The 21,775-nt window shown below is 39.2% G+C and overlaps 1 protein-coding gene across 1 annotated transcript in view; it reads left to right on the top strand.

Moving 5' to 3' along the window:
- Positions 1-21,775, top strand: part of FNBP4 (formin binding protein 4) — a 42,300-nt gene that overhangs the window by 9,571 nt on the left and 10,954 nt on the right. Inside the window, exons 7-15 of the mRNA XM_059142432.1 lie at positions 2,321-2,662; positions 3,576-3,786; positions 7,665-7,786; positions 9,321-9,425; positions 11,382-11,515; positions 12,494-12,681; positions 17,808-18,118; positions 18,248-18,392; positions 19,570-19,913. Coding sequence (XP_058998415.1) covers positions 2,321-2,662; positions 3,576-3,786; positions 7,665-7,786; positions 9,321-9,425; positions 11,382-11,515; positions 12,494-12,681; positions 17,808-18,118; positions 18,248-18,392; positions 19,570-19,913 — 1,902 coding nt within the window. The remainder of the gene's footprint in view (positions 1-2,320; positions 2,663-3,575; positions 3,787-7,664; positions 7,787-9,320; positions 9,426-11,381; positions 11,516-12,493; positions 12,682-17,807; positions 18,119-18,247; positions 18,393-19,569; positions 19,914-21,775) is intronic.

Here is a 21,775-nt window from a genome sequence, read left to right as displayed (position 1 = left end):
TTAGGGTACTGCCGAGGCTCATTGTGAAGGATGGGGGAGCAGCAGTCAGGGCTTCAGATCTCCTTCTCCACTGCAGAATAGCTCTATTTTGGGAACCCCACATAAGTTTTTTGTTTTTAAAGATAAGCTGCCTTAAAAATTAAAATCTATTAGTAAAATGAGCATTTTTATAGCTTCGTAAGAAAAGTAAGATATATTCTGTAGTTTGTGTGTGTCTGTGTGTGTGTGTTGAATTTTAATTTATCTTGAACTTTAAATGATTAATTTAAATGGGGAGTATGGTAAGTATTTTCATGGGATCCTTAACTAACTCAAGTTAAGTAGAGGATGCAGCTCTTGCTCAGGGTTGTGAGTTCAAACTCCATGTTGGGTATGGAGCCTCCTTAAAAATAAACACACACACAAATACACACATACTTTTAGAATAATTTGGTCTTTATAATAGGAGGTACATAGACTAAATATTACTCCAATGAAGGAAATGGGCACTTTAAGTTAAATCATACATTTCATTTTAGAATTATTTTACTTTCCTCTAAATCACCTTTCTAGTGTGCCTGTGAAGTTATGTCATTATACAGAAGGGTGGAGATATCCAGTTATATGTTGAGGTGACAAAACTTTTTCTTTTTTAAAGCAGACTTACTTTTTTGCCATCTCAATTGTTTTCAGTTTTGGAGGCAGAGCAAAGGGTGATAGAAAGGTGGGCAGTTGAAGGAGGGCTGGTGAGTGGTAGAGACAGGCAGAAGTATATAGAAAGTTTGAAAAAGGTGAACAGAGGATGAAGACCGAAACTAAGATTCCGGAAAGGTAGCTTCCTAGCTCCCAATTTCCTCATCCTGTACCAACCTGTCTTTCTCTTATTTGATGTCCTGTGATCAGTTCCTTTTTTGACACAAACTGGTTTCTAAAAAGGGAATCCTTTCTGTTTTGGAGGTTACTGATCTAAATTACAGGTCTGTCTCAAGGATGTGTGGAGCAAGGGTGACCATTAATTTGTACACTTGAGGAAGTTCAAGGCAATGTGGCCTACTTCTGGAAAGACCTGGATTCTTTTTACTCCTGATTGGAGGAAAAACCCAGCCTTGGCAGGGCCCAGATAGAGTACAGAAGGCAGATGGATGCCGGGTTCAGGAGAAGGAACTGAAAGACTAGTTGTTTTCAGTTGTCATTTGACTCTCCTTTACTGCCCCTCTGGAAACTGACAGAGGATGGGGCTCTGGCAGGAACAGCAGGTGGTCTTGGCTTGGCCCTCTGACTAAGGAGAACTGCAGACAAAGGGCCCAATAGGTAGACTGAGAGTCAATGATTTGCAACTGACAAAACTCAGATCTTTAAAAAAAAAAAAAAAAAAAATGGGGCGCCTGGGTGGCTCAGTTGTTAGGCGTCTGCCTTCAGCTCAGGGCATGATCCCAGAGTCCTGGGATCGAGCCTCACGTTGGAATCCCTGCTCTTCTCCCTCTGTCACTCCCCCTGCTTGTGTTCCCTTTCTCACTGTGTCTCTGTCAAATAAATAAAATCTTAAAAAACAAAAAAAAACAAAAAAAAACAAAACACAAAACCTCAGATCTTATTTCATTTTAAAATTCTGCTTCTGGTAACCTGGCTTTAGACTTGAAGAATAAGGACATGGATGAATCCCACCCAGAACTAGGTTCTAGTTCAAATGCTGCTTTCTTAAAGTAACGATATTTGTATTATATTCATGTGAGGAAAATGGTAGAAACCTATTAGTGATCCGTTGGTAGCCAGTGGCTTTTAAGAATATCCAGTAGTATGTGCGCCTGAGTGGCTCTGTCAGTTGAGCTTCTGCCTTCAGCTCAGGTCATGATCCCAGGGTCCTGGGAACGGGCCCCACATCAGGCTCCTTGCTCTTCGGGGAGCCTGCTTCTCCCTCTCCCTTTGCCTGCCACTTCCCTGCTTGTGTGCATGCATGCTCTTTCTATCTCTCTCTCTCAAATAAATAAAATCTTTGGGGGAAAAAAAAAATCCAGTGATTGGGGGTACCTGGGTAGCTCAGTTGGTTAAGCCTCTGCCTTTGGCTTAGGTCACGATACCAGAGTTCTGGGATCGAATCCCACATCAAACTCTGTTCAGCGGGAAGTCTGCTTCTCCTACTCCATCTGCCCTTCCCCCTGCACAAGCGTTCTCTCCCTCCCTCTCTTTCCGCTCTCTCAAATAAATCTTAAAAGAGAATAATACCCAGTGATTGAAAAATAGTCAATTTTGGCATGAACAAATTGAATATATATTCAGGTGAGGGTTGTTTTTTCTTTATTTTTTTTTCCTAAGATAAATGAGATTATTTTACTCTTTATAGGAAGTAAATGAAGGAATTCAAGCTCTCTCAAATAGTGAGGAGGAGAAGAAAGGGGTGGCAGCATCACTGCTTGCTCCTTTGTTGCCTGAGGGAATAAAAGAGGAAGAAGAGAGATGGAGAAGAAAAGTAATTTGTAAAGAAACGGAACCTGTCACAGAAGTGAAAGAAACCAGTACCACAGCAGAAGAAGCAGCAACGATAGTAAAACCACAGGAGATTACATTGGACAACATGGAAGACCCTTCTCAGGAGGATCTTTGCAGTGTTGTTCAGTCTGGAGAAAGTGAGGAAGAAGAGGAACAAGATACCCTTGAGCTGGAGCTTGTTTTGGAAAGAAAAAAAGTAAGGTTTTGAAGCTTTTGTTAGATGCTTTTTCTCTCTTCTGTTGGATTCTGGGATCATTGTGCTCAGTTTACTGCCATTACTGGGATTTTGTTACCTTTACATCTAGCAATGTTTAAGCTTGTGCAATTAAAATTTGAACTGTGGAGTTTTAGTTCTTTTGGTTCCTGATGGTGCTTTTGATACTTGATAGCTAATAAAAACTGATACTCTCTGATTTAAAGATAGCTGGATATAGTGAATAATATCTTTTATTTTGCTTCCTAACAAATTAGCATTGTAAATTCTTGGTGGTAACTTGGTTTTAACCCCATGATTAAAGCACAGGTTCACTTCCAGTGATCACCCATGGAATTGTTCACATAGTTAAATGGGCTTTATAAGATTAAGAGGAACCAATAATTTCATGTGCTTTCCTTTCAAGAAAGATGGTCCACAGGAAATTTTCCTGATTGAGAAATTGGTTTTTGCCTATTTTCTGCCCTGATTTTTCTTGGAACAGTTTCATGTACTACTTTGAGTATGAAGTAAAATCTTAATGGGTGTTGTAACAGGAATATCTTCTTGAAGCTTTCCCCATTTTGAAAAATTTGAAGCTATGGAGAGGGACAAGCTAAGTTAGACTGTATCTGTTATGTTCATATATTGGAGAATTTGTCTCTTAGTGGATCTCTGGGACCTATCCCATTCAAATGGATGTTTTTTAACTACAATCATGAATAAGCATTTAGTGGATACTAATAAATACGAGGATAATGCTTGGTTCTGATGGAAAATGTATTAAGAAACACTTCCTGTTTTCAAAGCATTTTAATTCTCATAATATGTGGTTATCATTCTTGATATTCACAAATGCTTAAATGTTGGTAAACAGCTAATGACACTCTTAACTTTGTTGTCCTGTTCCTCTTAGGCAGAGCTACGAGCCTTGGAGGAAGGAGATGGTAGTGTGTCAGGGTCTAGTCCGTGTTCTGACATCAGCCAGCCAGCATCTCAGGATGGAATGCGTAGACTTATGTCTAAAAGGGGGAAATGGAAGATGTTTGTTCGAGCTACAAGTCCAGAATCTACCAGTCGGAGTTCTAGCAAAACTGGGCGAGAGACTCCAGAAAATGGAGAAACTGGTAATTCATGTTTTACTTTAAACATTGAGTTGAAAGATACAGAGTTGAAAGGTGTAGAGGGAGGGTGCCTGGGTGGCTCAGTTAAGCGTCAGCCTTTGGCTTGGGTCATGATCCCAGAGTCCTGGAATAAAGCTCCAGATCCGGGTTCCTGCTCAGGGGGGAAGCCTGCTTCTCCCTCTCCCACTCCGCTGCTTGTGTTCCCTCTCTCGCTGTCTCTCTTCCTCTCAAATAAATAAAATCTTTAAAAAAAAAAAAAAAAGGTACAGTGGGAAAATCCTTTCCCTTTTTTGGTTCTCTCTTAAGCAAAAAGGAGGTAACACTTAATCCTTTCGTGGAAGTGCTGGAAAGGAAGCTTTCCTTTCACATCTTTTTCTGTCCACCTCTAGTGGAGGAGTAAGAGTTAAGAGTTGCCATCCATTGGGTTGTAGATTCACTACTGATTGTGGGGGACTACCTCTCCCTCAAAAGAAAAGCAGGGCTGATTCCACCCTTCTTAAAAAAAAAAAAAAAGATTTTATTTATTTATTTGGTGGAGAAATCACAAGTAGGGTGAGGAGGAAGCAGACTCCCTTCTGAGCAGAGAGCCCAATGTGGGACTTGATCCTAGGACCCTGAGATCATGACCTGAGCCAAAGGCAGAGGCTTAACCCACTGAGCCACCCTGGTGCCCCGGACTACCCTTTTTAAAGAAATTCTGCTATAGTAGTTTTTTTTTTTTTTAAAGATTTATTTATTTATTTATTTGACAGATGACAAGTAGGCAGAGAGAGAGAGGTGGAAGCAGGCTCCCTGCTGAGCAGAGAGCCCGATGCAGGGCTCGATTCCAGGACCCTGAAATCATGATCCGAGCCGATGGCAGAGGCTTTAACCCACTGAGCCACCCAGGTGCCCCTGCTATAGTAGTTTTGATCTGTATTAAGCCCATGGGCTCTCCTTAGCTCACTATTTACAGTTGGTAAGTAAGGCTGGCAGGGACCACCTGTGGCAAGTGCAGTGTCGTCTGTGTTCTCTCTCTGTATACAAGTTGCCTAGCCTCTGGTTAGTTTTTAGATGGATTGGTCCTTTCATGAGGACATAGCTTATCTCTGTGCACGGTAATGTAGAAGACACCCTGCTGTGGCTTCTGTCTGTTATCAGAGCTAATATTTTGCGGTGCCTGGCTGGCTCAGTTGGTTAAACATCTGCCTTCTGCTGGGATCATGATCCCAGGGTGCTGGAATCAAGCCCCAAATGGGGCTCCCAGCTCAGTGGGGGGCCTACTTCTCCCTCTCCCTCTCCCCGGGTTGTACTTTGTCTCTCTCACAAATAAATAAATGAAATATTAAAAAAAAATAAAAATAAAACCTTTAATATCTTAATCTCCATTTGGCCTTAATTCTGTAGTGGAAAATTAGCAATAAGATTTGTGTACCAAACCTTAGTTATGTGTACCTAACAGAAGATCCTTTATACCTATGGTTAAAAAACTACAAATAAAAAACACAGTAATAAGTAAATGCAAACAACCTTGTTTGAATTTTCCCTTTTCAATCAGCAATATAGAAGAATAGGAAGTAAGAATCTAAAAGACCCCCTTCGTCTTTTCCCTAATGCTCATTCCCTACCCCTGAAGTCTATTTTCTCTGTCCTTTACTCTCCTCCAGAAATGGACATTTTCGTTGTGTTTATGTTTAACTCCTTAAAATAATGTTGCATTTGTATTGTCCAGTAATAGCTAAAGCCATTCAGATGTCCCAAGATGGAATGGATAAATTCTTTTGTGTTAATATTCAAACAATGAATCATGGAACGCTACATTAAAAACTAATGATGTACTATACAGTGACTAACATAACATAATAAAAATAATTTATTTATTTGAGAAAGCACGAACAGAGAATGGGTGGGCAGAGGGATAGGGAGCCCGATGTAGGGCTTGATCCTAAGAACCTGGAGTCATGACCTGCACCAAAGGAAGGTGCCCAACCAGTTGAGCCACCCAGGTACCCATTCCAATATATTCTTGCAATTGAATACTAAACAGCTGTGAAATATGAGTGATCTACAGTTAATATGGAACAGCATGATTCTAAGAAACAGTAATGTTGAATTTAAAAAGCTACAGGAAAAAAAAAAGCTACAGGAGAATATGTAATGTTAACATTGTGTTTATGTAAGTTGGAAAATGGGCAAAAATACTGTGCTTAAAGACCTATCCATGATGAAACTAAAGGAAGGTACTTAACCATTGCAGTAGAGATTATTATGTCTGGTGTGGACATGATAGCAGAGGTACTGTGAACTTCAGAAGTACCAGTGATAGTCTGCCGTAATGCTGGGTTGTAGTTACTTGAGTGCTTACTTCATTCTTTATGTTTATTATAATACTTAACAATAAAAGCAGTGCTGTAATAAACATTTTGGTGTATATATATCTTTATGTAGATTTAGTGTCATATGGTGTAGATTCCTAGAGATACATTGTTAGACTGGTACTAGGAGATTCTTAGAGATACATTGCTAGGTTAAGGGGTGTCTACATTTTAATTTGATAGATCCTAATTGCCTTCTAATACATTCTAGTGTTAGGGGTGTCTGGGTGGTTATTGGTTGGGCATCTGACTTCGGATCAGGTGATCTTGGGGTCCTGGGATGGAGCCCCTCATTGGGCGTCCTAATCAGTGTGGAGTCTGCTTTTCCCTGTCTCTCTGCCCCTCCACCTGCTCAGTGCTCTCTTTCTCTCTCAAATAAAATCTTAGAAATACGTATATATTGTAGTCTTAGAGTTCTTGTGGTGGTATCAGTTGTTAAATTCTTCTACCTACCACCAAATGTAAGGTGTCTAATGAATTATATACTAATAAGTGGTTTCAGTTTGAAAATGCAGGAATATTAGTGATAAAGAACAAGGTCATTATATGATGAGGTTATGTACTTAGGATAAACTTGTAGGCTGATAAAAGCTGTTGAAGGTGATATTAAAAATCACATTACTTCTTCAGATCAAGGATTAATCAGAGTCAAGAAAAACCTTTAATTTGGTTATTTTCCTTTAAAAATGACTGACAGACTCACGACAGACTGATTTACATTGTATATGTGGATTAGTTTGGTAAGTGGTAAGCAAACGTCCAGAGTTCATATCTGTTACTCCATTTAAGTTGATGGTAAGCCTCTTCTCTATTGAAGATTCCCACTAACAGACATCACTAACCAGAAGAGTAGGTGGGTCCAATAAAGGTTGTCCGCAGGTCTTAACCAGTTCAGAAGTAAGATTATTAGGTAGTTTAAAATTAATTAAATTAAATTAATCTATTCTGATTTTGAAAGCCTTTTTTTCAAAACCCAATTCATAAAGAATCTTTATATATCCTAGGTTTGGTATGTAGCCTTTAAAAGTAATTAAAGCATTCTGGAATAGAAGATTAGAAAAAGTAAACAGAGAAAGGAGAAAGGAGAAGCAGAGACTACAGGCTAATGTAAACGAATTAAGTGTTATTTATAGACTTTAAGAAAGGTGATTGTAGGGGTGGCTGCGTGGGTTAAGCCTCTGGGCTTAACCCTGGGATTGAGCCCCACATCGGGCTCTCTGCTCAGCAAGGAGCCTGCTCTGCCCTCTCCCCCCACCCCCCGCCTGCCTTGCCTCACTGCCTACTTGTAATCTTTCTCTATCAAATAAATTAATAAAAATCTTAAAAAAAAAAGGTGATGATAAAGGATAAAGTTTTTTGGTTTTATAAAGACAGTAGGTAGATAAATCATTAGGGTTTCTTTAAAGAAAGAAAACAGGCAAAGGAAAAAGTAACTTTTTACATATACCTCTGCTACAGGGATAAGAAAATATATATGGGATACTATGTTAGTATCTGTCCTTTAATTTCACATGGTTTCTTTTGTAGTAACTGGTGCTGACACTTCAGAAAAAACAGATGAGAATTCAGACAAAGAGATGGAAGTGGAAGAATCTCCAGAAAAGATAAAAGCACAAACAGCGCCTAAAGAAGAAGAACAGGATTTGAAAGTATGTATATTACTTAATATGGTCTGACCTACAATTTTTTTTTTTTTTTTTTTTAAGATTTTATTTATTTGAGGGGCACCTGGGTGGCTCAGTGGGTTAAAGCCTCTGCCTTCGGCTCAGGTCATGATCCCAGGGTCCTGGGATCGAGCCCTGCATCGGGTTCTCTGCTCCGCAGTGAACCTGCTTCCTCCTCTCTCTCTGCCTGCCTCTCTGCCTACTTGTGAGCTCTCTCTCTCTGTCAAATAAATAAAATCTTTAAAAAAAAAAAAAAGGGGGCGCCTGGGTGGCTCAGTGGGTTAAGCCACTGCCTTCGGCTCAGGTCATGATCCCAGGGTCCTGGGATCGAGTCCCGCATCGGGCTCTCTGCTCAGCGGGGAGCCTGCTTCCTCCTCTCTCTCTCTGACTGCCTCTCTGCCTACTTGTGATCTCTCTCTGTCAAATAAATAAATAAATTCTAAAAAAAAAAAAAAAAAAAAAATGTTTAAAAAAAAAAAAAAAAAGATTTTATTTATTTGAGAGAGAGAGAGAAAACATGAGAAGGGAGAGGGTCAAAGGGAGAAGCAGACTCTCTGCCTAGCAGGGAGCCAGACGCAGAACTTGATCCTGGAACTCCAGGATCATGACCTGAGCTGAAGGCAGTCGCTCAACCAACTGAGCCACCCAGGTGCCCCTTAAATATTTTTAAATTGGGCAACCATTAAAGTACAACCTTTATTAGCAAGTACAGTGATCTTTACCTCCATATGTAAATCATTTATGGTGGCGGAAATGTCATATTTCAGAGTGAAATACTGAATTATAAGACAGATTTGTTGCAGAGAAATTATCTATAATTCTAAATGCTTTAATTGCTTTCTTAAAAGTTAAGTCTTCATTTGAAAGCAATAACAGCTTATCAAATAAATATAGGCTTTTCTCGTTGGGAAGAACTGAAGAGCCTAAAAGTCACAAATTTAATTCCTGTGTGAACTACTTGGCCTTACACAAAGGCAGATTTGGTTCCAGTTTTATTTGAAGCCTCATATCATGAGAATTGGGACCACGTAAGTATGAGGCTCTTAAAGGTTGATATATTCGAAAAGCTATCTAGCACATTCTTTAGACCTGAAAGAGTTTATCCAGTCACTGACTAGTGTACGACCATGTGAAAGGGACTGGGAGAATTAATTTTGTTCAGTGTGTAGGTAGTAAAAGAGTTAGTAATGCATAAATGATATTTTGGACACTGTTGGGAGTTGTATCATTTAACATCTACTTATACCTGCTGAATCCTGAGTTGTCTGAGAGTATGTATACATTTAATTTCTCTAGATTTGTCATTATTTTTTGCTTGTTATGTTAATTTGTTTACTTAAATTAAAATCTTGTTTTCTCTACGTAACTTGCTTAGATGCAGCTGTGTAAGAAGGGCTGTTTCTAGGCAGACCCCTTTTTTTTTTAGCATATTTAAGAAAACTAAATGATTTTACATAATAAAGGAAATAACTGCTGATTCAATTTTATTTCTTCCTTTTTTTCATTTCTTGCATTGCAGTTTCAGATTGGAGAACTGGCAAATACCCTGACAAGTAAATTTGAATTCCTAGGCATTAATAGACAGTCCATCTCCAACTTTCATGTGCTGCTTCTACAAACTGAGGTAATTTAGCCATTTTTGGTTCCAGTGGATCATAGTTGGTCATTGATTAAAATGCTGTATGTGGGGCGCCTGGGTGGCTCAGTTGGTTGGACGACTGCCTTCGGCTCAGGTCATGATCCTGGAGTCCCGGGATCGAGTCCCACATCGGGCTCCCAGCTCCATGGGGAGTCTGCTTCTCCCTCTGACCTTCTCCTCGCTCATGTTCTCTCTCACTGTCTCTCTCTCAAATAAATAAATAAAAAATCTTAAAAAAAAAAATAAAAAATAATAAAAAAAAAAATAAAAAAATAAAATGCTGTATGTGTGAAGCATTTGTTTTACTTTATATTTTTAAAGATTTTATTTATTAGAGACCACAAATGGGGGGGTTGCAGAGGGAGAAGCAGACTCCCCGCTGAGCAGGGAGCCCAACTCTGGACTCAATCCCAGGACCCTGGGATCATGGCCTAAGCCAAAGGCAGATGCTTAACAAACTGAGCCACTCAGGTCCCCTGTCTGTCTTGTCTTAATCCTAAATTTAAAAAAATTTTTTTCTTAAACTGTCTCTCTTGAAGCTTGCAGTCTTTTTTTTTTTTTTTTTTTTTTTTTTTTAAGATTTTATTCATTTATTTGACAGATCACAAGTAGGCAGAGAAGGTGAAGCAGGCTCCCCGCTGAGCAGAGAGCCCAATGTGGGGCTTGGTCCCAGGACCCTGAGATCATGACCTGAGCTGAAGCAGAAGCTTAACCCACTGAGCCACCCAGGCGCCCCATAAATTAAAATTTTTAACATTGGTGCATATTTGAACCACCAACCCAGGAAATAAAACTGTGTATTAGCTAAAGCAAAACATAATTATGGAGGTAAATACGGAGATTTTATGTGTGTTGATACCACCTTCAATAGGCGTATATTTTATTTAAAAAAAAAATGTTTTGGCGGGGAACTATCTGAGTGGCTCAGTCAGTTAAGCATCCAACTCTTGATTTTGGGTCAGGTCATGATCTCACGGTGATGAGATTGAGCCCCACATTGGGCTCTGTTCAGCATCGACTCTGCTTGTCTTTCTCTTCCCCCACTTGTTCTCTCTCTCTCTCTAATAAATAAATAAACTTAAAAAAAATTTTTTTTTTAAGATGTAAGCTCTCTGCCCTTTGTGGGGCTGGAACTCAAAGCCTTGAGGTCAAGAGTCGCATGCACCACTGGCTGTGAATGGGCATATATTTTAATATAGACCCATTTTCTGACAAAATTCTATTGATAGTGATCAGATGAGGCCATGTCATGTTGAAAGACTTTGTACGTGCTGTGAGATTATAAATCTGTTAAGAAGAAAAGTTCTGGGGGTGGCTTAGTTGGTTGGGTGTCTGCCTTTGGTTCTGGGATCAAGTTTCGTATTGGGCTCCCTGTTCAGTGGGAATTCTATTCTCTTGGCGGCTCCCCTTGCTCGTGGTTGCTCGCTCTCTCTTCCCCAAGTAAATGAATAAAATCTTTAAAAAAAAAAAAAAAGTTCTGAGTCCTGTTTGTCCCCTGCATAGTTTACAGTGTGGCAGGTTACGATTTAGTAAGGAAGTTCTCCTGTAGGAATCTGACTTCCCTAAGGACTGAACTTTTGTTTTTGATGAAGAATATTACTGAACTGAATGAGCTATCTACCAAACAAAGGTAAAATTGCTAGGGAATTTTACTGTCCAGAGGGGGAAATAAAACTGCTACTTGTTTTCAGGTACTGGAGAGTTGACAGTGTAAAGTACTGGGGTACTGGAGTTCAGTCTCATTTTTCACAACTCTGCAGAGCAAACAAGATTTTTTATGAAACTAAGATGGTTTGTTTTTTGTTTTTGGTTCTGTTTCTTGGTGTTCTCTGTTTTTTGTGAGAGTATAGCAGTACAGTCATGGACCAGAAAACATATCCCTTTTACTTCTGCTTCTTGACGTAACAAGAAGTCTTTAACTTATTTCTCTGTTGATTCTAGACTCGGATTGCAGACTGGAGGGAAGGGGCTCTTAATGGAAACTACCTTAAACGAAAACTTCAGGATGCAGCAGAACAACTAAAACAGTATGAAATAAACGCCACTCCTAAAGGCTGGTCCTGCCACTGGGACAGGTACGCACTCTTCTCCCCTTTTCACCTTTCACCTTTGACATCTCAGACATGATTTGTGATCACCACCACCTGACGACATGACAGCCTGTCTAGAGACTGAGAGCAGCTGCGGTTAGCGGTGCTGGGCAGGCAAAGCACCGCAAGCACTTACAGAGTCTGGGCCAGCCACACGGAGAAACAAAAAGCAATGTTTAAAGTGTTCCATGTAACGGATTTTTTCCCAAGATGGACAAAGCTGGTTTTTACTCTCCAGAGTGTTGTTGCACGGAGTAGGGCGGGCTTGGGGGTTAAGCGCATGCGAGAGCTCTGTGCGCTTTACAGGACCTCTGGAAGCAACTACTCCTGATTAACCTCGGTGAAGTTAAGGAAAGCTTCGTGCCTGAAGATGTGAATGAAGAACAAGATTACTATCTTCTGCCAGCAGGTCAGATGAAAATATTTCTTTTTATATTTGGCTTTTCTTGATTTTTTTTTCGTTATTTGAAATCTTTGCTCTTTTATTTTTCAGCTCCCAGATCCTCTCCCTCTCTTTAGCTTTCACTGTGTTTGATATCAAGAGTATGAAATGTGAATTCCACGGTCCAAGAGGGGAAGAGTCACCTTTCGCAAACTTCGTTGTTCTCTTCTTTGGAAGGGAAATTAGTGTTCTAGGATATTGAGTCCCTTCGTTAATGCAACTTGAAAGCCTGTTATGCATTGGCAAAAAAAAAAGTGTGAGAGGTGTTTTCTAAGTCATCTGTTGGAATGAGAGGGCTCAGGGCTGTATTCACAGAGCTGCTGGCAGTGCAAATAGCTTTGAATTATCGTTGGTTCTTCATTCTCAATTGTCAAAGCTCTTTGTTGCCTTTGTGAATAGCAGTCCGTTAAGAAGAGGTTCGTCCCTGTGAGAGCAGACTGCTGTCCTGGGACAGGACCGAATGGAAGTGTCTTTGTAGGAGAATGGGTCTTAAAACATGTGTTTTCTTTCTTGTAATTTAGGGATCATAGACGATATTTCTATGTAAACGAACAGTCGGGCGAGTCTCAGTGGGAGTTTCCAGATGGTGAGGAGGAGGAGGAAGAGAGCCAAGCGCAAGAAAGTAGAGACGAGACTCTTCCTAAACAGACTTCGAAAGACAAAACTGGCACTGAATCAAATTCTGCAGAATCATCTGAGAATTCCACAGGTGGGACAATTTACCCTGTACTAATTTGGAGAGAAATAACTTTTGGGGGAAAAAAATGACTTGTGTTAGTTGATACCATAAAAGAAGGAAATAAATCAAAAGTTTCTTATTAAAAAATAGTGACTTGACATAAAATTGCAAGTTAATTCTGAAGAAAACTAAGGCAGTGACTACTTGGAAATCAGCATACTATTAATTTCAGACTTTGTTGAAATGTGAAATGATGAGCCAAAATATTTTGATTTTAAGAATGTCCTAGGGGCGCCTGGGTGGCTCAGTCATTAAACATCTGCCTTTGGCTCAGGTCATGATCCCCGGGTCCTGGGATCCAGCCCCTCATCAGGCTCCCCGCTCAGCAGGAAGCCTGCTTCTCCCTCTCCCACATCCCCTGCTTGTGTTCCCTCTCTCAGTGTCAAGTAAATAAATAAAATATATTTTTTAAAAAGTGTCCCATGGGTGCTCCCTTCTACTTTTAAATGGGATGCTTCCTGATTCTTGCTTCATTTAATAAAGTGAATTAGATCTTAACAACAACAACAAAAAATTGTCCCATGTCTGCAGACAAAACTGTGTATCCAGTAACAGGAATGCAAATTAATGTTAAGGAGCTAGTAGTTGAAATGTCAATATCTGCGTGGAGGTGATAATGGGGTTTTTGTTCTGCCATTCTACAGAAAGCTTAGTCTGTTGATACTGTAGCCTCATTTTTCCATTCCAGTACGTATGGTCGTATGGTCGCTAAAATGTTTTGTATGGTTGCTAAAATGTTTTGACAAAATGGCATGAAACTATGACCATTGTTTCGGATAAGCAAAATAATAGATGGGGTGCAAATTGCCAACAGTATTCTAGTATAAATGATCAGGAGGGCTCTGAACCCATTTAAAGTTTTTATAGAGGTCTTACGTTTGTTGTATACATTTTAAAAAACGGCTTTCACAGCTCCTTAGTTCTCTGAGAATCTTGAGAGCGCTGAAGAGAAGTGGCTTGATTTCTGCATTATGGAAGAAGATGCATTTTTTTTTTCTTTCCCTCTGGATCCACTGTTCTTAGAATAACAAAAATAAGTGAATAGTGAAGCATAGTCAGTACTATGATTAGGCAACCATTTTGATCTGAAAAACGGGTAGCTGTTTGTTAAAATAATAGCAAATAAAGTAGGAGTCTATGGTTTGGCTTTTAAAAGAATAAACCTTTTGTAGATAAAGACATGGAATTTGTTGGTAACTTAGGGAGTGAAGAGCTGATTTTTTTTGTCCTCTGCTTATCAAAAATGATACTTTTTATTTATTTATTTTAAGATTTTATTTATTTTTTTATTTGATAGAGCAAGAGAGGGAACACAAGCAGAAGTGGGAGAGGGAGAGCCAGGCTTCTTGCCAAGCAAGGAACGTGATGGGGGCTCGATCTCAGGACCCCTGGGATCATGACTAGAGCTGAACGTAGACGCTTAATGACTGAGCCACCCAGGCACCCCTTATTTTTTAAAAAGATTTTAGTTCTTTGAGAGAGAGAGGGAGATAGCAAGAGAGGGAATACAAGCAGGGGGAGTGGGAGAGGGAGAAGCTGACTTCCTATGGAACTGGGAGCCCCATGTAGGGCTCGATCCCAGGACGCTGAGATCATAACCCAAGCCAAAGGCAGATGCTTAGTGACTGAGCCACCCAGGCACCCTGATTCTTCTGTATTTATTTGGCTCCCTGAGCCCAAACAGAAAGTTCTGATAATGTACCAAATGAAAGTGGTTGTGTTACCAAATGATTTTGTTGATTTCTTAAATAGCCTAGGGGTAATTATCAGATCACTAAATAAAAAGCCACATTTGGCTACAGTGCTAATTTTGCACATAGCAAAGGGTATTTTGATTTTACTTCGTATTTCAGAAATATATTTTCTCAAGTTAGAGTATTTTACTAACATTCTCACAAAGAGATTTTCTTTTGATCCCCCCCCTTTCAATAGCAAAGATAGCTATGTCTCATAAGTTGGTTTTATCACTTGTTTGCTTTTTAGTAGTTAGTGAACTGAAGAGGCTTGATGTAGTTCTGGGAAGAAGACTACTCCTGAGCACTGTCTGATGTCCCTTGTATGTTGCAGAGCTGAATATTCCAGGATTACTAATTCTTTAAGTGTTCTCTGAACACCTTAGACTTAAAAGTTATTTTTTCCTTTTGTTGATAACAAACACAGTTTACCATGTGGTAAAGGGAAGACTTGGAGACATTCCTGTCTGATTAAAACAAAACTAATTATGCTGTAGGAAAAAGCCACTGATAATCCTGCTTATATTCTTAAGCCTCTTTAATGAGAGCCACTAAAACTTTGATCAACTTGATTTAAGTAAAACCCAAATCTTACACTAAGGTCTTTGGGATTTGAGAGTATTTCTGATTACTAGTTTAAGCATATAAAGGTTTAATATATTCTGTTGTCATTGTCATCTCAGCAGTGGTTAAAACCATCTTTTGAGAGAAAAATTACTACATTGTTCGGAGCAAGGAAGTTTCCAAGTTCTGTTCATTTTTTAATCCTTGTTCATTGTTCAAATTTAACATCTTGTCTCCAAAGACAAGTGATATCTAAAATGTTCGTCATTTATGTTAAATTTAGCTGCTTTTCAGAAGTCCATGGAATTTTTTGTATAATAACTTCTTGCTTTAAATTGTTAAACTGTCCTCTTGGTTCAAAATACTAAGCAAAAGTTTTCTCTTTGGAGCAATACAGGAAAACAGTAAAGGAAGCCTGCCTTCAAATAAAAACAAAGATGCATAGAAAAAAGTTGTTGAAGAGCTAAAAATTTGTTTCTCCACACTGTTTTAAACTTGTAGTTTTCAAATTTAATAGTGTATAGTAAAAGCTGTGTTTACCTTTAATCTCTCCTTGAACTTTAGACTTAAATCTTACCTTAAATGGCAAAATATACCAACTGGGTTATATTTAGAAACAAAGAGAAGCAATATGCAATAGAACATCCTGGATATTCAAATGGATATTTTTAAAGTTTTTTGTGTCTAAGCTAAAGGAGATAATTATCAGTATTAAGATACAGCTTTTGTGTTTTGAGCAACTTAATATGGGATTCAGATATTAACCAGAAATGCTGCTTTTTTGCTGCTAAATTTATCAAGTCTAGTTTATTTACACAAAGTTTAACTAATTCTGGTTGGCTTTGCTGGAGGTTGTAAACCACATTATTAAATTTGAACCTATATTTCCTTGAGTTGCTTTGTGTAGCAGCACATTATCATCATAAGCATATCTATATTGTATTATGCTTTTAGATGAGAGTGTAAAATTTGACTTGCTAATTTATCTACCAGATGTTGTTGAAAGTTTAGAAGTTTGCTAAGTTATTAATTCTCAGAATTTATTTTCTTGGGTTCTGATGTGATCTTGATATTCTGTTATTACGTAATATAGTAGACTGCTTGGTCATACATGGACTTTATTCATCTAAAAGTTAGTGTGTAAATTCTTATTAGATATGACCAAATTAAAAAAAAAAAAAAAGATATGACCACTTAAAAATGTCAAATGAGGCAGTTGAAGTCTTTTAGCTGGAAAACTGCATTCTTGTTTTCTGGTGACTTTTTTTAGCACTCTTTTCCTTTAGTCAACTTCTCAAAATAATTACAGTGAATTTTGTGAATCATCCTTTTAAAATCTTTTACAAAAATATATTATATATCTGCTCCATAAAAACTAAAGCTGTCCTAAAAGCCAAATCGTTTATGGTGGCTTTGGTTTTACCTTGTTGAGAACCAGTGTGGTGTCTTTTGGGGCAACCAAGGTAATGGGTTTTATCCTTGTTGAGAGACTTTGGTAATAGCACCCTTATTTAATCCACCTCTTTTGACCATGAAATATATAACAGGTGATTACATTTGGATCTCTACTCTGTGAGAAGTGAGATTTATCTAGCTGTGATTTCTAAAGCTCTTAGACCTCTGTCATTTCACCAGGACTTCTTGGTAAAATAGCACTAGACTAGGAGTCAGACCTGGCCACTGAGCGCTGTATGATCTTAGGCAATCATTTTCCTCCTGGGTTTCATTACCTTTGAAATGAGAGAGTTGAACTAGATGATTTCTCATGTCTCTTCTACTCCTAAATTCTATGATTTTTAGGGAGAAAATTCCCTTCAGCATTCCTGGGATATATATCTAATAGTCCCATATATTGTGAAACTTCCCTATTGACGATAAAGAGGGATGGGGAAGGCTACAAGTAAGTATATCCTCCTATTTTCTTTAACCCTTAAAGCTTTTCCCAGGAGAGAAAGGAAAAGAATTAACTGGCTTTTGCAGAATTTGAGAACTGATTCTGCAGCTTTTTACTTATAATTTCTTTTTAACTCAGACTCCAGCTTCAATTTCACATCCTTTGGGTCTTCAAACACCTTTTTCATGTGTGCCTTCGTTATCATGTACCTTGAAGATTTGTTGTTCTAAATTTCCCTTTTCTCATTACAAAAAAATTGCCCTTTTTGATTTGTGTTGCTGTGATTCAGCAAGTGTAACTCATTAAAAGGTGCAAAGGAATGATAAAGTTGACAAAGAGCACCTTGCAGATGGATTTTTAAAACCTAGTAACCCAAATTAATTAAAATAAGTAGAATTCAGAACAGTTGCTTTGAATGAGTGCTTCTCTGGGTCATTCCCAATCAGTCATCTAGCTCGCTTAAAAATAAAATAACATGGAATCAGCATTGTAAATGCACATTATTCATTCCCCTCTTCGTTTCTGAAGTAAAAAAGACCCAGAGTGTTTCTTCTAGTTGTATATGTTGAAACTGTGAATGTTTGAAATAAGAAACATCAGGGTCAGATGACCAGATTGCTCATTGAGTTGCTGTGGTATGCTTCATTTATTCATCCATAAATCTGGACCCAAAGAACAAAACTAGTATATAATATTGCTAGGGCAAGTACTAACTGGGAGGTGCATAAATTCATCTTTCCATTGTAGTCATTTTTGAACTGAATTGCTTAATATTTCAGTGACCTCAGTGTAGAGTAGATGCCTGTGGGTCTGATTTTGTCTCACTAGTCACTTGAACATTGGTGCGAATGTAAGCCACAGAGTTTTTGTCTTGCCTTTGCCCTGACTCCTGTTTGTTTTTGTAGGTTCTCTTTGTAAAGAGTCCTTTTCTGGCCAAGTTTCTTCTTCATCACTCATGCCACTTACTCCATTTTGGACCCTCCTTCAGTCAAATGTGCCTGTGCTTCAACCTCCATTACCTTTGGAAATGCCACCACCTCCACCTCCGCCCCCAGAATCCCCTCCTCCCCCTCCCCCGCCCCCTCCTCCTGTAGAAGATGGTGAGATCCAGGAGGTAGAGATGGAGGATGAGGGAAGCGAGGAGCCTCCTGCCCCAGGAACAGAGGAGGATACTCCATTGAAACCTTCGACACAAACCACAGTTGTAACTAGCCAGGTGAGAAGTACTGTTTGGCATTCTGAAGAGTTTCTGGGGACTGGGGCATGATTTGACACCATGTTTTGTTTTAGAAGAGGACGTTTAATCAGAACTTTCAGCCACTAACTAGATTTCTCTTTGTTTCAGAGTTCAGTTGACTCTACTGTCTCAAGTTCACCTTCCACTAAAGCAGTAAAAAGAAAAGCTACAGAAATTAGTACTGCAGTAGTTCAGAGATCAGCTACCATCGGTAGTTCTCCGGTACTCTACAGCCAGTCAGCTATAGCTGCAGGTAAACCTTGTGATTAAAATGTTTTCCTTAGTGTGTTATATCTTTGTTTTCAGGATTGGATGTCAGGTAAAGGCTTTTCACTTCATTATTTTGTTTATATAGATGCCACACCCAGTGTGGAGCCCAGTGTGGGGCTTCAACTCAACAACCTTGAGATCAAGAGTCCAACACTTAACCACTGAGCTACCCACGCAACCCAAAGTCTTCATTTTAAAAACTCTTTCTAGGGGTACCTGGGTGGCTTGGTCATTAAGCGGCTGCCTTCAGCTCAGGTCATGATCCTGGTGTCCTGGGATCAACCCCCGCATCAGGCTCCTTGCTCAGTGGGAGGCCTGCTTCTCCCTCTCTCACTCCCCCTGCGTGTGTTCCCTCTCTCGCTGAGTCTCTGTCAAATAAATAAAATATTTAAAACAAAAAAACAAAAACAAAAACAAAAATCTCTTTCTGTATATTTCTTCTAGTTACGGAAAACTATTGTGTATCCTTCCAGATTGTTTTCTGTGCACTTATATGACTTTAGTAATTTTGATGTTTAAGTACCGTACTGTGGGGGTGCCTGGCAGGCTTATTTGGTAGAGCATGCAACTCTTGAACTCAGGATCAAGAGTCAGTCTATCTATTTATCTATTTATTTATTTTTAAGATTTTATTTATTTGTCAGAGCACAAGCAGGGGGAGCAGCAGGCAGAGAGAGAAGCAGGCTCCCAGCTGAGCAAGGAGCCCAGTGTGGGACTCAATCCCAGGATGCTGGGATCATGACCTCAACCCAAAGGCCAGCGCTTAACTGCCTGAGCCACCCAGGTGCTCCTGTGGCTATATATATATATACAAAAAATATATATATATGTGTGTGTGTGTATATATATACACACACACATATATTTTAAGATTTATTTAGTTGAGAGTTGGGGAGGAGGAGAGTGAAAGAAATCCTAGGCAGACTCCCTGCTGAGTGTGGAGCCCAGTGCAGGCCTTGATCTCACCTTCCAGAGATTATGACCTGACTCAGACATTTAACCAACTGAGTCACCCAGGTGCCCTATGGCTATATTTTTTGAGGAAAAGGTGTACTGACATTTCATGGTGATCTAACCCCCAGTTCTCTTTTCTGTCTTTTCCTCGTTTTTGCTTGTCACAATATCCTTCTTACAGTCTTGTTTTATGTTTTCTGTGTTAGGTCACCAGGCAGCAGGGATTGGACACCAGTCTGCAGGGATTGGACACCAGGCACTATCAGTTAGCCATCCAGCAACAGGAATGGGTCATCAGGCCAGAGGAATGAGCCTGCAGTCAAATTACCTAGGACTGGCATCAGCTTCTGCAATTATGAGCTACACGGAATGTTCTGTCCCAATGGCAGTGACTGCTCCCACACTGCAGCCAGTCCAAGCCCGAGGTGCTGTGCCTACCACTGCCATTATTGAACCACCACCACCTCCTCCTCCTCCTCCTCCTCCACCACCACCACCAGCTCCCAAAGTGCCACCACCTGAGAAGACCAAAAAAGGAAAGAAAGATAAGGTAGAGTAAATCTAAGTTTCTATTTTAAAAATATTTTAGGGTACTTAGGTGGCTCAGTTGGGTGACTGCCTTTTGCTTGGGTCATGATCCTGGATTCCTAGGATCAAGTCCTGACTCAGGCTCCCTGCTCAGCAGGGAGTCTGCTTCTCCCTCCAACCCTTTCCCCTCTCATGCTGTCTGTCTCTCTCTCAAACAAAATTTAAAAAAAAAAAAGTTTTTTTTTAGAGCACCTAGGTGGCCCAGTCAGTTAAACATCTGCCTTCAGGTCATGACGCTCAACTAACTGAGCCACCCAGGTGCCCCACAATTCTATTTTTTTACATCCATTCTGGCAGTATGGGACTTTTAATTGGAGAATTTTGTTTAGATCAGTAAATGACAAATTTATTATCAGTAGTGACTAAAAGGGGAGGACCTACCACTACCATTTTGTTACCTGTTTTCTGTAGATATCTTATAAAGCTTTTTATCCTCATTTCTTCTCTAATTGCTGCCTTTTGTGTTTAGTTGACTTTTTTTTTTACAGTAACACATTTTGATTCACTTGTCATTTCTTTTTGCATATATTCTATGTTTATTTCTTTGTGGTGTGGGTATTATATATAATGTGCTGAAGTTACAATAATCTATTTTAAACTAATACACTGCACTGCAGACAAAAAACTATATAGCTGCACCCCACTCCATTATTGGTGTTATAAATTACGTCTTTATATATTGTACCCATTAATGTAGTTTTAAAATTATTTTTATGCTTTGCCTTTTAAATTTTTAGAAGAGTAAGAAGTAGAGTTACAAACCAAAATCATAATCATACTGGTTTTTATATTCGTTCATGTATTTACCTTTACCAGAAAATTTTATATATTTGTATGACTAGTTACCTTCTGGCATCTTTTCATTTCAACTTGAAGGACTCCACTCCCTTAAGCATTTTTTACAAGGCAAGTCAAGCAGTAAGGAACTCCCTCAGCTTTTGTTAATTTTGGGAACATCTTACATTTTTTTCTTATTTTTGAAGGAAAGTGTCGCCTGGTATAGAATTCTGAATTGGCTGCTGCTTCTTTTTTTTTTTTTTTTTTTTTTTAGTTTCACCACTTTAAATATATCCTCCTCCTATCTTTTGGCCTATGTCTTTTTTTTTTTTTTTTTTTTTTTTAAGATTTTATTTATTTATTTGACAGAGAGATCACAAGTAGGCAGAGAGAGAAAGGTGGAAGCAGGCTCTCCGCAGAGCAGAGAGCCCGATGCGGGGCTCGATCCCAGGACCCTGGGATCATAACCTGAGCCGAAGGCAGAGGCTTTAACCCACTGAGCCACCCAGGCGCCCTGGCCTATGTCATTTCTGCCAGAAATCCTCTGATAATCTTATCGAGGATCCCTTGTATATGACAAGTCACTTTTTTTTTTTCCCTTGCTTTTAGATTCTCTTTGGCTTTTGACAAGTTATGTCACAGTGTGGTCTTTTAGGATTTATACCACATGAAGTTTGTTTAGACCTCTTGGATATGTATATCCATGTCTTAAATTTGGGAAGTTTTTGCCTATTTTCTTTTTCCTTTCACTTTTGTTTTTGTAATTAAAAACTTTTTTTAAAGATTTTATTTATTTATTTGACAGAGCGTGAGCACACAACCCGGGGAACAGCAGGGAAGGAAAGGGAAAAGCAGGCTCACCAGAGCAGGGAGCCTGATGTACGGCTCAGTTCTCAGACCCTGGAATCATGACCTGAGCCAAAAAGAGAAGCTTAACAACGGAGCCTGACTGAGCCTACTCCCTACTTTTTTTAGAAGTAGTCTCCATACCCAGCATGGAGCCCAGTATGGGGCTTGAACTCATGACCTTGAGAACAAAACCTGAGT

This window comes from Mustela lutreola, chromosome 1, assembly GCF_030435805.1.
Source record: "Mustela lutreola isolate mMusLut2 chromosome 1, mMusLut2.pri, whole genome shotgun sequence".
NCBI classification, from domain to species: domain Eukaryota; kingdom Metazoa; phylum Chordata; class Mammalia; order Carnivora; family Mustelidae; genus Mustela; species Mustela lutreola.
Note: the sequence above shows the minus strand (reverse complement) of the source record. Positions and strands in the feature narration are given on the sequence as shown.